General features: G+C 42.1%; 1 protein-coding gene across 3 annotated transcripts in view; it reads right to left on the minus strand.

The window, feature by feature from the left end:
* Window positions 1-6,292: 6,292 nt before the first annotated feature.
* The window catches only part of SYTL3 (synaptotagmin like 3), a 97,674-nt gene continuing 89,109 nt past the window's right edge, over window positions 6,293-14,857 (minus strand). For all 3 annotated transcript variants that reach the window (XM_083176574.1, XM_083176573.1, XM_083176575.1), the window contains exons 12-16: window positions 12,935-13,105; window positions 9,103-9,217; window positions 8,923-9,025; window positions 8,644-8,840; window positions 6,293-8,359 (exon numbers count right to left, since the gene is read on the minus strand). In XM_083176574.1, the coding sequence (XP_083032700.1) occupies window positions 8,229-8,359; window positions 8,644-8,840; window positions 8,923-9,025; window positions 9,103-9,217; window positions 12,935-13,105 (717 nt within the window). In that variant the 3' untranslated portion in view covers window positions 6,293-8,228. The remainder of the gene's footprint in view (window positions 8,360-8,643; window positions 8,841-8,922; window positions 9,026-9,102; window positions 9,218-12,934; window positions 13,106-14,857) is intronic.

Consider the following 14,857-nt stretch of genomic DNA (forward strand, 5'->3'; position numbering starts at 1 on the left):
CGAATATCGGGACGTTCCCGCGGTAAGCGTGACAGTTGGGAGGTATGTGTGTACGAGCACTACTGAGGACATGATATGTAACTGCCACTAAATATCTGCAAGAAAATTATTGTGTACAACCTCAGGTACTGAATTTGAATGCCATCCAAACTTTTTTGTATGTTTTGAAACCTTGTTTTATGCACAAATAAAATCTATTTGTGTGTATTTCATGTGTTTCTACAACATAAATGCAAGATACCTCAAGATAAATCATTGAAATATAAAAATATTCTGTACTTGTGTATTATCACGGCGCCCAGTATGCTATTTCCGTAGCGGGCTTTTCTGCTTAGTACAATCGCATCGCATGTCACTTTTCCATTGCATGCAATATGATGCAATTTCCCTAGTTAATTTATTCACTGCTGCCTGTACAATTTTTGCATCGCATAACATAACACTGAAATACTATAACACTAAAATTGCATGCGATTGCATGTGATTTTAACTTAGGGTGTTCTGTCACATACTGTATGCATATACACAGTGTCATATGTGTGTAAAAGCCTTGTTTATATGTATGTGATAGTTCTGAGACGAAGAATGAAAGGTCTGTTTCGTGGGGAACACACTAATAATAGGAAAATACTAAAATATAACTTTTATTAGTTTTATCATTAATATGCCCAATATTTACTATATGGGAATCACAGTTACAGTGAAAAATAGAGGTAAAAACATAGACATACAAACATATACACTTAGGGCCTTATTCTAGTTTACTCTTTCTGACAAAATCCTTCTAAGATGGACTAAACCATGTGCACTGCAGGGGGGGCAGATGTAACATGTGCAGAGAGAATTAGATTTGTGTGAGCTATTTTGTTTCTGTGCAGGGTAAATACTGGCTGCTTTATTTTTACACTGCAATATAGATCTCACTTTGAAGTAAAACCCTACCTAAATCTAATTCTCTCTGCGCAAGTAACATCTGCCCCACCTGCAGTGCACATGGTTTTGTCCATCAAATAAGGATTTTGTCAGAAAGAGTGTGCTCAAAAGAAAGGAAATTGGTGTGTTAAAATTACACAAAAATCCAGTGGAAAAGATGCTTGTTGGATTATAGCTAGTGATACTGTAATCTGATGAGATAATCCCCTCACAAATGAGATGTGTATCTGATTATGTATTAATAATACAGGGATCTAGTGTGCTGTATGATCCCAAGATACTATCCATCTGTTTTATGTGATAGCACTTATTCCATAGACCTCTATTGCCATCTACTGGTTTGTTGGGTAAATTGCACTCATTTATTATTTGTGCAACTATCCTTTGGTGCCACCTGCTGGTTCGGTGAGTGTGTTATGTACCACATTCTGTTTATATGATATATACAGCAGTCAAAGGAATTGCTTATACAGCAGTTGGAGGGATTGCTTGTATAGCAATAGAAGGGGATATCACTGTAGCACTCTTGTATTTAACTAGGAGGGTATATTGTACATATTTATACACAGGATTTTATATATCTTTTCCTGTCCTTTCCTAAAGGTGTGATCAGTTCCACACACCTTTCTACCTCTTCCTATATTCCCTCAAAACATAATTATTTTGCCTAGTGTTTCGGGAATCTTGTAATACAGAGCTATATTAATCAATCTATATCACATTCAGTATATTTAGGCTAACAAGCATTTCAAACTATATTTCATGCCAACGCTAATGTTTCACTATCTGACACAGCTTTATCAAGGCCAACCGGAATGTCCTAGCTGGCTCATACTTATTCATATTCATTAGGCAATGAGAATCCTGCCTTAATGTCACATGTGTACTAGGTCCTATCATGGGCCTTATTGACCTCATTAGTATATTGGGTGCCTCCCATTTTATCAGGTGTGTTCACCTAGGAGCGTCACTGCTCCCCCTCACATGATCGGGTGCCCGCATCACGTGGTCGGCATCCGGCACCACGTGACCGCCCAGCGTCCCAGCTTCTTGCGTCATCCTCCGCCCATGTGATCATTCAGCTAGATCACACGGGCGGTCAGGTGACGCATCACCTGACTGCAATAGCCAATTCCTTCAGTCGTACCCAGAAGTAGCTGGTGTCTTTAGTCCTATAGCCCCTGCCCCGGACTCTGTATGATCTATAAGGATTGATGTCAATTCCTTATTTTTTTATATTGAATTTTAAAGTTGAATCTTCTATTTGTACTGTTGGAGTCTCTTATTCCTATATCGTCATGTTCGCTGAGCGACCAGATTGCCAGCGATTGGCGTGTGCACTGGCGATAAATCGCCGGGTGCACGCTCCCGTTTTTAGACCATCTCTGGTCACTAATGAAAAGGAGACGCTGAGCAATATATCGGCCCCTATGTGTACACAGCTTTAGACTCCTCAATAACCCCCAAAGCTAACATTCTTTTAACCTCTTCAGAGGAAACTTGGCTCCGGCCCTCAGGTATTCTGTACGGCTTAACGTTTACCTTGACATTATGCTCAGTGACTGTCATGCTGAACTACATAATTAGTTTCTGGAAGGTCAGAGAAGATATCCCTATAATACTGCAAAAACTCCCTGGTCTCTTGTTTTTGGGACTTTGAGAGAGCTTTGCCTATGGTAAATTTGTCAATATCTCAGTGGGACTCCAAACGTGACTCTGGAGTAGTTACCAGTGACTATCTTGCCAAGCCTGGTGTATATTATAATTGACCTCACTAACTTTTTCCACCACGTCAAAAGGGCCTTGCCATTTGGCCAAGAACTTGCTTCGTGAGCCCCAGGACTAGCACCCGATCACCAGGGTTGAATGATCGGTACTTGTGAGTTATCCGGGCGTCCGATTTTTTGATTGTATGCCTTAAGTTAAGGCATACAATCAGATGCGATGCGCTGCGATATCGCATCGCATCGCATCGCATGCGACCATCGGATGCGATGACCCGATTTTTCCATAGGAATCAATGTTAAAATGATTCCTATGGAAAAAGGGGTCCTTTTCATACCCCTACTATCCAAGTGGGCATGGAGTTGGATATAAACCTGTGGCGAGCGTAGCGAGCCACCGAGCCCGAAGCGTGGCGAGCGAAGCGAGCCCCGCGAGGGGACGGTATTCTGTGTCCCCTCGCGGGGCTCGCTACGCTCGCCACGCTTCGGGCTCGGTGGCTCGCTACGCTCGCCACAGGTTTATATCCAACTCCATGCCCACTTGGATAGTAGGGGTATGAAAAGGACCCTTTTTCCCATTGAATTCCATGTTAAAATGGACTCAGTCCATTTTAACATTGATTCCTATGGAAAAATCGGGTCATCGCATCGCATCGCATCCGATGGTCGCATGCGATGCGATGCGATGTCCCGATCCGACCCGATTTAAAAATCGGACGCCCGGATAACTCACAAGTACCGAATGATCTAAGCTTGGATGTCCTATTGTACACTGCTCAAAAAAATAAAGGGAACACGAACAGAACACATCCTAGATCTGAATGAAATATTCTTATTTACTTTGTTCTTTACATAGTTGAATGTGCCGACAACCAAATAACACACAAATTATCAATGGAAATCAAATTTATGGAGGTCTGGATTTGGAGTCGCACGCAAAATTAAAGTGGAAAAACACACTACAGGCTGATCCAACTTTGATGAAATGTCTTTAAAACAAATCAGAGAGGCTCAGTAGTGTGTGTGGCCTCCACGTGCCTATATGACCTCCCTACAATGCCTGGGCATGCTCCTGATGAGGTGGCGGATGTCCTTTTGACGGATCTCCTCCCAGACCTGGACTAAAGCGTCCGTCAACTCCTGGACAGTCTGTGGTGCAATGTGGCATTTGTGGATGGAGCAAGACATTATGTCCCAGATGTGCTCAATCGGATTCAGGTCTGGGCCAGTCCATAGTATCAATGCCTTTGTCTTTCAGGAACTGCTAACACACTCCAGCCACATGAGGTCTTGCATTAGGAGGAACCCAGGGCCAACCGCACCAGCATATGGTCTCACAAGGGCTCTGAGGATCTCGGTATGCATTGATGTGCCATCCTGGATGAGCTGCACTAACCTGAGACACTTGTGTGGGTTGTAAACTCCATCTAATGCTACCACTAGAGTGAAAGCACCGCCAGCTTTCAAAAGTGACCAAAACATCAGCCAGAAACCATAAGATCTGAGAAGTGGTCTTTGGTGTCCACCTGTAGAACAAATCCTTTATTGGGGGTGTCTTGCTAATTGCCTATAATTTCCACCTGTTGTGGAAATTATTGCTTACTAAGTGGACAGTTTGATTTCACAGAACTGTGTTTGACTTGGAGTTACATTGTGTTGTTTAAGTGTTCCCTTTATTTTTTTTGAGCAGTGTATATTTGGCTCTGGGCTTCTTGTGCCCATTCTAAGTGTTCCTTCACAATTGTCATGACTCTGCTCATACGTTCCTGCAATTTTGCAACATATTCAGTAACACTTGTGTGGTATAGATTCACTTTCCCATGTCTCTTTAGCAACATCAAGGTGTCTCCGGGGGTGTCTCCATACAGCAATTCAAATTTGGAAAAACCAGCGGATGACTGAGGGACTTATCGGATGGAAAACAACAAATAGGGCAACAAACAATCCCAGAACCAACCATGTTTTTCTACCACCTTTTCTAACATCCCCTATAGCGTTTTATTAAACCTCTCCACGAGGCCATCTGTTTGGGTATGATCCACAGATGTTCCCAACTGTTTCATTTTTAGCATTTTGCATAACTTTCATAACCTTAGACATTAAAGGGGTACCTTGATCGTTTAGGATTTCTTTTGGAATGCCAGTTCAAGAAAATATATAAAATAACTCTCGGCCAATGCATTTGGAGGAGGTAGTTCGTAGTGGAATGGCCTCTGGATATCTTGTGGCATAATCAAAGACCACCAAAATGTATTGGTGGCCTGGGGCAGATTTGACTATTGGGCATACTAAATCAATGGCTATCCTATCAAACGGTACCTCAATTATTGGCAGGGGAACCAAAGGAATCCTGAAATGACATAGGAGCATTCACTTGACAGGTTGGGCAAGACATGCAATAATTCTCAATTTCTTTATAACAACCTGGCCAATTAAATATTTGTAAAACTTGCTCTTGAGTTTTATCTCCACCCAAATGATCCCCTAACACATAAGTGTGAGCCATGTCAAGAAACCTATGCCTATATGGCTCTGGCACCAATATTTGTACCACCAATTTATCTAGTACCTTTGTGACCTGATACAGCAAATTATTAACAGCAAATTACAGAAAACATTGGTCAGCATTTGGCTCTTGAGGAACATCATTCAAAACACTTACATTTTCTCATGCACCTTTCAGGGTTAAGTCTCACAACTAAGCAGCTCCAAAATGATCCTGTGATACTTCCAAGTCAGGGACATTCTGCTCAGGGGTAGACAGCTCATCATCATCTCCTGCCAAAACTGCTAAGGGAGAACTATCATTTACCTCTGTGGTCACCCCTACAGAATCAGGAGACTCATTCTGGAACTGGACTGAGAGACCTTGGCCCAAGACCACATCTCCCAGAACAATGGAAAATCACGTCCAACAGTGCTATGACTGGGACACCATTTACACTGAGTTGTCGCTCCTGCGGACCCTGTCCCTGCAGAGCAGGCATGTCCAAACTATGGTCCTCCAGTCCCATCATGCCTTTCCACACTTTTGCTATTAGGGAATGCTAAAACTATGGCAAGACATGCTGGGATGTGTAGTTTTACAACGTAAAGGTATATGGGAAACACAAGTAGTGGTGTGTGTGTTACTTCCTGTTCTAGGTGACAAAAAACCAAGGTGGCCAAAAAGTGCCAATCTGGGCAAGCCATATAATCGCCCACCCCCTTGTATTGCATAATATTAGGGCGCCCAAGGCAGCATGAGTCAGTACAAAGGCAGAGGAAGAGCAATTAAGTGATCCAGAAGGTAGACACTAAGATAATTTTGGATGAGCAGTGGCCATGCAAAATAGCTTAAAGGCTGCTGTCCTCCAAGTGAGGATACCATGGAAGTTTGGGGGAGGGAGGGGGGAAGCAGTGACCGTATAAAAGAGTTCAAAGACCACCACCCCTATCCATGTTATGAGCAAAGGTAAATAAGACGATAATACTGTAGGCCACTTGTAAGGATCAGTTTTATGGGATTACAGTACCATGAACCCTGCACTTACCGCCACCAGGCTGCAGTTGGTACTTGGAAGGTGGGACCTTATTTTTTGGCTGGTTCAGAATAACACTGGTAACGATTTGGGAAACAATAAAATCCACTCTTCCCATCCGCCCATTTTATTTTATTTTATTATCAGTAATAAATCCTCCTTCCCCAGACACAGATTCAATGTTTGCTGAAAGATTAGACAACTGTGTTTGCAGGATTGACTGTAGAATCTGCTAGGAGGTCTTCAGTAGGATTGTATAACCAGTCAGATCTGCTGAGGATTGGACAAGTATCTACTAAGCTTAAGATACTTTAAAGCCCCATACACACTATCCAATTTTCTAAGTGATATTGCTCAAAAGGGGCCTCTGAGCGATATCTTTTTTTTTTTTTTTTAAAGGTATTGTTAACACTGCTTTCCTGTGCATTGGCAACCACCCCCTGTTGCCTAAACATTCAGGTAAATTTTGACTATGTAGCTAACAACCTGCATGCAGGTCCCGGAGACATCACTGAACGATATTGGTAATATTGTTTACGCACTAGATCATCCACCCACGGATTTGCTGTTATCATGAACGATAGTTAATGTCTGGTGTGTAATGGGCTTAAGAGATTTCTAATATGTATTAGTGTATTATACTTTTTGTGACTGCAGTCTTGTATCTAACAAAAACATGACTCCTACAAGACTTACTATTTTGATCCTTGGTGTATCAACAAAGGAATCCCAAATATTACTCAGAACAAAGGATAAATTCCCTAAAAGCTGGAGAATACACAATTATTCTAAATGTGATAATTACTGTAGCGAAGACATAACCAGGAATATTGTTAGCTACATTGATTCCGAAAATGATTGAGTTACAACACGTGTTCAGTGTTTGATATGACCAATTACATATACTGATAAACTCGGTCCTCGGGACCCCACACAGTGCATGTTTTGCAGGTCTCCTCACAGAATCACAAGTGAAATAGATAGCTCCACCTGTGGATCTTTTAAAATGTGTCAGTGACTAATGAATGCACCTGTGCACCAGCAGGTTCACCTGGAAAACATGAATTGTGTGGGATCATGAGGACCGAGTTTGAGAACCCCTGGCTTAGAGTATTGCTCAAATATATATTGCAAAAAATAGTGTAATTTAAAAAAAGTACTGCGTGTAAATTAATCATGTTCTTCCTTTACACACTGCTGTATATTGTTCAAATTTGGCACACTAGCCAGAGGGAAGCCACCCCTGCTCATAAGAGGCCATGAATGCAGAGTGGATTGATAAGGTGCATATTGTTGCCTATTATGCTAATATATGCAAATAAATTCTACTCTGGTTCTAAAAGACTAAAACAGGGATGCGGTCAAAATCCCGGCGGTCGGAATTCTGATGGTCGAATTACCGACGCCAGAATGCCAGCACTTCGTCCCTCTAGGGGTGTCCATGACACCCCTAGAGGGAGAATAAAATAGTGTGCCCGCAAGAGGGGCGATCCACGGCCCCCCTTATCAGCATTGCGGCGGTCGGGATTCCGGCGTCGGTATTTCGACCTCCGGGATTCCGACCTCCATGATTTCATACTGATCCCCTGAAACACACACAAACAATCACACAACTTGGATAGCAGCGGACAAAGATAATGTACAAACTAAAGTAAAATGCAAAGCAGTAAGCCTACTTCTCTATTCCGAGTTATTAGAGTATTATATATACAAAATACGCTCTCTGATTGGCTATAATCGCCATAAACTAGGCAGAGTACATGAATGACCTGTACACATTACTAGTTTGTTGGAAGATTGTGTCTGCCTTCTTGTACAGATTCAGTCTCCCATATCCGAAAAACTAATATCCACAAAAGTTTGAGTGCAACTGAGATAGTGACAGCTTTGCTTTATGATGGTTCAGTGTACACAAACTTTGTCTCCTTCAACAATCATTAGCAACTTGGTCAATCTTGTACTTTGGAATAAATGCCCATCACATTCAGTGTTATTTAAAAATACATTGGTGCAAAAGATGGCAAATTATCATGATGTGCAAACATAAAGGTCAGTAATAAAATGCCCCTTTGTTGGCATGTAATACAAGAGTCTCTTCCAACCACTCATTGGGAGTACTGAGCAACTGTTCCCATAAGCGATGCCCTCGTTGATGGCCATCATAGGCATTGGCTTCCTCTCCTTGGGGGATAAATGAGAAAAAGGTATTATTATAGAACTATGGTTATATTGTCTGTTAGATAATCCACTAAGATGCATTAAACGTAGCAGCTCTAGGCTCCTCGTTACTGTTATGTAACACAGGGCCCACAATTCAAAGCAGAGGCTCAATGGTTAACAAAGAATCTGTCTGTCCCAGGCGAATTGTTCACTTTACCAAAACTATTTAAAGAGAAAGACCAATAAATGGGACACATGTTACTGAATTGGAGTAAATCAGTATTATTGCCGTGAGTGACAGCTACCTGTGCTTATGCTAGTGCCGCAGAGAAACCGGTCAGTCAGGCCCTGGTCCCACACGGTAAGATCCAGTCTTGATGTCCTGAGATCACTTAGATTCACATTATTATAAATGAGTGTGTGCTCCCACTCTGGACAGGGCTGTCTTTTTAGCACTGGGGTCCTTTGCTTTAATTCACTCTTGCGTGGCAGAACAAGACAACTAGTAAAATAAATAAATAGAGATTTCTTCAGTAGCACAACTTGGTTCATCATATAAAGAAGTCGCATTACCATCAAATTACCTCTTAACAAAAGGATTTAGAAATCCATCTGGTCTCAGCGACAGATTCTTGGCATTTTTTACAATGAGATGAAGCTGGACTACAGGTGGTTTTACTTCCATGCCTGCAGGATTGAAAAAGAGAAAAACATTATTATAAATTAAGATTTAATCTAATATTGATCCACCGCATGCTGCCTACCATCTGAGGTATGATGTCCATACTGGAGAGTATTAGAGACTGGGGGCATCTCTAGTCTAATCTTCACACAAAGTTCTCCATGATATTGCACTGTGCCATCCTCATTTTTCTTTGACTATAAAATGAAAAACAAAAATGATGAACAACTACTACAGTATATATTAGTGTATGAAATATACAAGATTAAAAATTTCGAAGTAAAAGCAATATTATGTATTCTGGTAGATCACAATACTGAACCACTCTTCAGAATGTTGCTGCACTCTTCAGAGCGGGAACTCCTAGCTGACGGTCTGGATTAAGGTGACCAACTCTTTACAGAATGCCTTGTTCCTGACATCAAAAAGCTTTACCTCTTCTCTTACTTGTGTATTTGCACAGCTACTACCAACTAGAATTTGAGAGGCATAGACTGAAAAATTAAGTCGGTCACAAGCCAAACAGCTACTGGAATAGGAGGACTGTATATAATCTTGTCACACTGCCGGAACCACTGCAGAACGCCCACCCAGAGAGTGATGTAGAAGGTCCTCTCAATAAAAGGGATCCAGACACTGCTCACTTTTCAATTGTAGAGGCAAGTGGATGAAGGTTAAGTTTAGCAGAAACTTGGCTACATCTACTTACATAACATTTTATTGGACACAGCAGTTTTATACACAAAATATATCCAACATTTAACATAATTGTAACCCTCAGTACTGGGTAACTATATCCTAGCAAAGTGCCTCCACCTAAACTTATTTATAGTGTAGCTTAGGAACCACTAATAACTTATTATAGTATTCGGACTGATCCTACCTTTCTCTCTTTTTACAGCTTTAAAGAGTCCAGTTCCCACGGATGCAATATCAAAGTAAGTATGCTGACAAGGGTTTAATAACATCCAAATTCACATACACATATCATATATTATACATACACATATTACAGAGATTCAGGTAAACATAAGTTATAAATACATGCACCTACTTACACTCTAATTATATAATTATACTCTAACTATTCACCTCCCTACGCTGGGCGCCTAAATCCTAATTCCTTCTTAGTTATTATACTTCTCAATAATACCTCCCTTGTAACATAGCATTATACAATATGTAAATATCCTTATTCTCTATATATTATATCTGGCCAGATATATAATATTCAGTTACATAGCTCTGAGGTAAGTATGAGCTCTTTTGGTTGGCGCGCGTTGGGGCCCGTGTCCAGTATTGTTACTGACTTTTGTTAAATAGTCAGAGTCATAGGATGAATAGTTCCATAGTAGTCCCTATATGGGTAGGTAGTGTACTGGTTAAAAGTTTATCCCTGGGGTGAGTATATACTGCAGAAGGGAGAAATATAGTAAATGTATATCATAGGCTCTCACCGGTGAAGCGTCTCAGTCTCTCAATCTGGAGTTCACGGCGGCCAGGGCTGCGAGGGGTTATCTGCCAGCTGTGTTTCTTCAATGCAGCTCTGTGATTGGGCGCACTCCTGTCAGCTCTGTCAGTTTCGCCGCCCTCTGGCTCTGGGTTGCTAGTGACAGTACGCGCTGTCTTCCTCCGGCAGCTTGCGCACTGAACGGCATGATCCAGTCTCTCGCCGCTATTAGTTTACAGTAGCGCCGTCTCTCTCCGGCTGCTGGGGCACGTGAATGATGCAGCTGAGCTCCGGCCTCTCGCTTCCACTGGGCTCCGCTTCCCCCACGATGGGAGGTAAGCTTACCAGTCTCGGGTCTAAGCGGCTCCCAGTCCCTCGCCTATAGGGAAGTTCCGCTAGAGACCCGGCCGCTGCTGCTGCTCTCTGTGCCAGACACTCGTTGCCTCGCTATCTCCGCTGCCGCTGGGCTGCCGCTGTCACTGCTGTATCCTTGCTGCCTGTCGTCGCCGCACTAGTTCAGGTGAGTGAGCCGGTGATCAGTTGCTGCCCCGCTGTTTCTTCCTCCTTTTTATACCCGCTGTCCCAGTCCAGTATCCCCTCGTGTGTGTCCTCAACGACCGGCACTTTCTCCTTCACGAGTCAGTACTGGAATCTTCCCTGACTGACTCGTGCATTATGCATCAGGCCAAGCAACTCCAGCGCTCCTACCATCATCATAAGTGCGCTCACATTGCATTGTATATTACAATCTAACACTTATCTAACACATATTTATAACAATGAACATATGGTTACATAATGTTATTACCAGGATCCCTAGGTCATAACACTTTCATCCATTAAAATATTATAAACTAGTTTTCCAGAAAATTGTTACAGAACACCTTTATCCACTCCCCTCTTTGATTCTTCTTGTCGTGCCTCAGCAGCATCACTACTTAGCATTGAATGGCCCACGTTAGCCGTTGAGCACAGGCTGGATGCAAATACAGCACACTCAGATTACAGATTGCAGGATCATAACACCACGGGTTTAATTATTCTAATCCCCACCCCCTAACTTCCTGCAGCCTAACACTCTTCCCCTTGTTCATGATATGGCTTCCCCTTAATGGATGTAACAGAGGAGTTGGTACTTATGTATTATCTGGGCTCCCATGTTAAATGCACACCAATTTTTTCATACCCCTACTATCCAACTACGCATGGAGTTGATTTTATATAGTGTGGCGAGCGCAGCGAGCCACCGTGCCCGAAGCGTGGCGAGCGCACGCGGTCTCATAAGAAAAACGGGAGCCCAGATATTACATAAGTACCGAGGAGTTTAGCCATTCAATTGTACAGACTGAGATTGTGAATACTGGAGGCATTAAGGTTGTATAATGTAGTATATTATTATGGCTATAATTGTATGCAGTCGATAGATCTACAGTCAAAGGTCGAAAACTATTGGTCGACAGTCAAAATGTCGGCATGGTCAAAAAAGTTGTCAGGGTCAAAAGGTTGAGTCATAAGGTCGACATGTTTTTTTTCCAGTCGACATGTATAGGTGGTACATACAGGTGGTATTTCATACCCTAGCATCCATTACAGCGTGGTGGGAGAATATAATAGTGTGACGAGCACAGCGAGCACCATGCGCTACACTCAGACAGAGTCGACAGACACCAAAACAACATGAAAAACTCATGTCAACCTTTTCCATGTTGACCTTGTGACCATGTCAATCCTTTCACCATGTTGACCTTATGACTGTCGGACTTTTCACCCTGTCGACCAATAGTGGTAGACCTAGACATTGTAGATCTAATATACCGTAACCGGCTATAGGGCCAGATTCTCTAAGCTTCAAAAGTGTTAAATGGAGAGTGATAAACAGCCAGCCAATCAGCTCCTACCTGCCATGTCACAGACTGTGTTTGAAAAATGTCATACAGGAGCTGATTGGCTGGCTGTTTTTCACTCTCTATTTTATCACTTTTGAAGCTTAGAGAATCTGGCCCATAATGACTTAAATCAGTTTTGCAGGATAAGTTTAGCTTAGACCATGTGGCAAAGGAATATGTGGCTTCCCACCCCCATGTGGACTATCTCTAAAGTTTCTATGCATACATCTCTCTGTATTTAACATTATCTCTTATTTCTTACATTGTATTTGACGAATACTGTTTTATGATATATGTGTACTTTATTGAAGATCATTTGTTTATGACTGAGGTGCTAATTATGTCACTTATGGCCAAGCAATATATGTACCTAAAACAGGAATCGCTGGGGTGGTTTGAGGACCTTGTTTGGGATCCTCTGGAATAATCCTAATGAATTTAAACTTTAAAGGTATATTACTAAAAGGTATAGAAAAATTAAATTATGATAAGGTATTAAATGATAACATAGTATATTTTCTTTATGAATATAAGATTAATATTAGGTAGGACATAAACACTCAACAAATCAACTGTACCTTAGCTTTTAGTTGGTACCAATTAAATGACTGAGTAGAGTTGTCATCAAAGTCCCAAGATTCCAATGGAATAATCACTTCTCCTAGAAAAACTTTTCTCTTCAGTGTCCCTGCGTGCCACACCGATACCTGGAGTGTCCTCGTCTCCAGCTGGGAGCGGTCTATGGAGTACTGAGCAATAAAAGGACATTCAGCAATAAATAAGAAAAAAGCAAACAAACTGATGGTGAAGTGGAAAAAAGAATACTTTTCACAAAGGAGTACAATAATTGCATGGCCTCTGATAAGTATTGGATTTATTAGCATTTAATGTGACCACTGCCAATATGAAAGCAAATAAAATGGTCCCACATGGATGCAACTACCGAAGTATCAGGAATTGCAGATTATATTGGAATTGGCAGGGAGATCATAACAACAGGTTAAATCTGTCCTCATTGGTGGAATGCTTACAATTAGTATATTACATGAATCCTTACCCAGATCCATAAATTTACTAAAGCTTCTAAAAATGAGAATATGTGATGTTGCCCATAGCAACATATCACATTCTATAACTTTCTTAGATGCAATAGAGAAATTATAGAATCTGATCGGTTGCTATGGGCAAATTCACCTCTTCATTTTTAGAAGCTTTAGTAGATTCACCCTTTAGTGTTTCATGGTAGGGGACACAAGTTTGGCCTTAAAGGCGCTGATCTACTCTGCAGCAGGCACACAAGGATTACAGATGGCAAAGTTTTAAACTTAAACATTGACAGACATTCCAGATAATTAGGGTAGTGATGTATGCTGTATGCAAGTCAACTGGACAAAATATTGATTCTGTTGACCTAGTGTCCATGCCAACCTAATGCATGTCGAACAATAGTGGGCCACCCGTTGACTTAATGTATGTTGACCAAAAGCCCAGATCCTGCTTACAGCATTGTTGCATCATCAGTGTGCAGTGCTGGAATGTCAGTCACTAGGCCCTGCTCCCAAATGTAATGATTTGCATGCCCAGAAGCAGGATGTGGGGCTTAATGCTGCAAATTTGCAATATTAAGCCACCTGCAGGCAGACACACCATTGCCCATAAGTCTCACCCTGCCCGCTTCACCTAGATTAGTGATTCCCAACCCTGGTCCTCAAGTACCCCCAACAGTGCACGTTTTGCAGGTCTCCACACAGAATCACAAGTGCAATAATTAGCTCCACCTGTGGATCTTTTCAAATGTGCCTGAATAATGAGTGCACCTGCCGGGTGACCTGGAAAACATGCACTGTTGGGGGTACTTGAGGACCAGGGTTGGGAACCACTGACCTAGATAGCAGACAGGATGCCGGAGAACTGCCCAGTCCGTGGGTGAGGGGGACTGCTTAAAATATTAGGAGAGTGGGCAAGTATGGGTTACAGTTCAGTGGACCACACCTTTAAGATCCCCAAAAAACAGATGGCTAGAAATACAGATGTGTTCTGCTACGTTGTAGCTGTGTATAGCAGCGTAATGTAGCGGGATCGCAATGCCAACAAAGCGGGTATACCACATGCATCGCTGCTGGTTCCCCTGCAATTCAGTGGCATAGAGGGAGGGTGTAATCACCTGAGCGCCACTCTGCCACGACAACGTCGCTGTGATGCAGAAGCATTGCAGCAAGGATGTTAAAAGTCACAATTGAAAATAAAAGACTGAAATTTCATCTGAGAAAGGATGACCAAAATGTATCTTGGATCTTAGGTATACCAGTCAAAATTTACATTCGTATCATGGGTAGGTGCCCCGACGTTTCAATGCCGCCACTGGCATTTTCTTCAAGGGCCCATGATCAATAGTCATATACAGTACAATCCATTGTACATTGTACTGTATATGACTATTGATCATGGGCTCTTGAAGAAAATGCCAGTGGCGGCATTGAAACGTCAGGGCACCTACCCAT

The sequence above is a fragment of the Crinia signifera genome, chromosome 3 (genome assembly GCF_055691185.1).
Source record: "Crinia signifera chromosome 3, ASM5569118v1, whole genome shotgun sequence".
In the NCBI taxonomy this organism is placed as follows: Eukaryota; Metazoa; Chordata; class Amphibia; order Anura; family Myobatrachidae; genus Crinia; species Crinia signifera.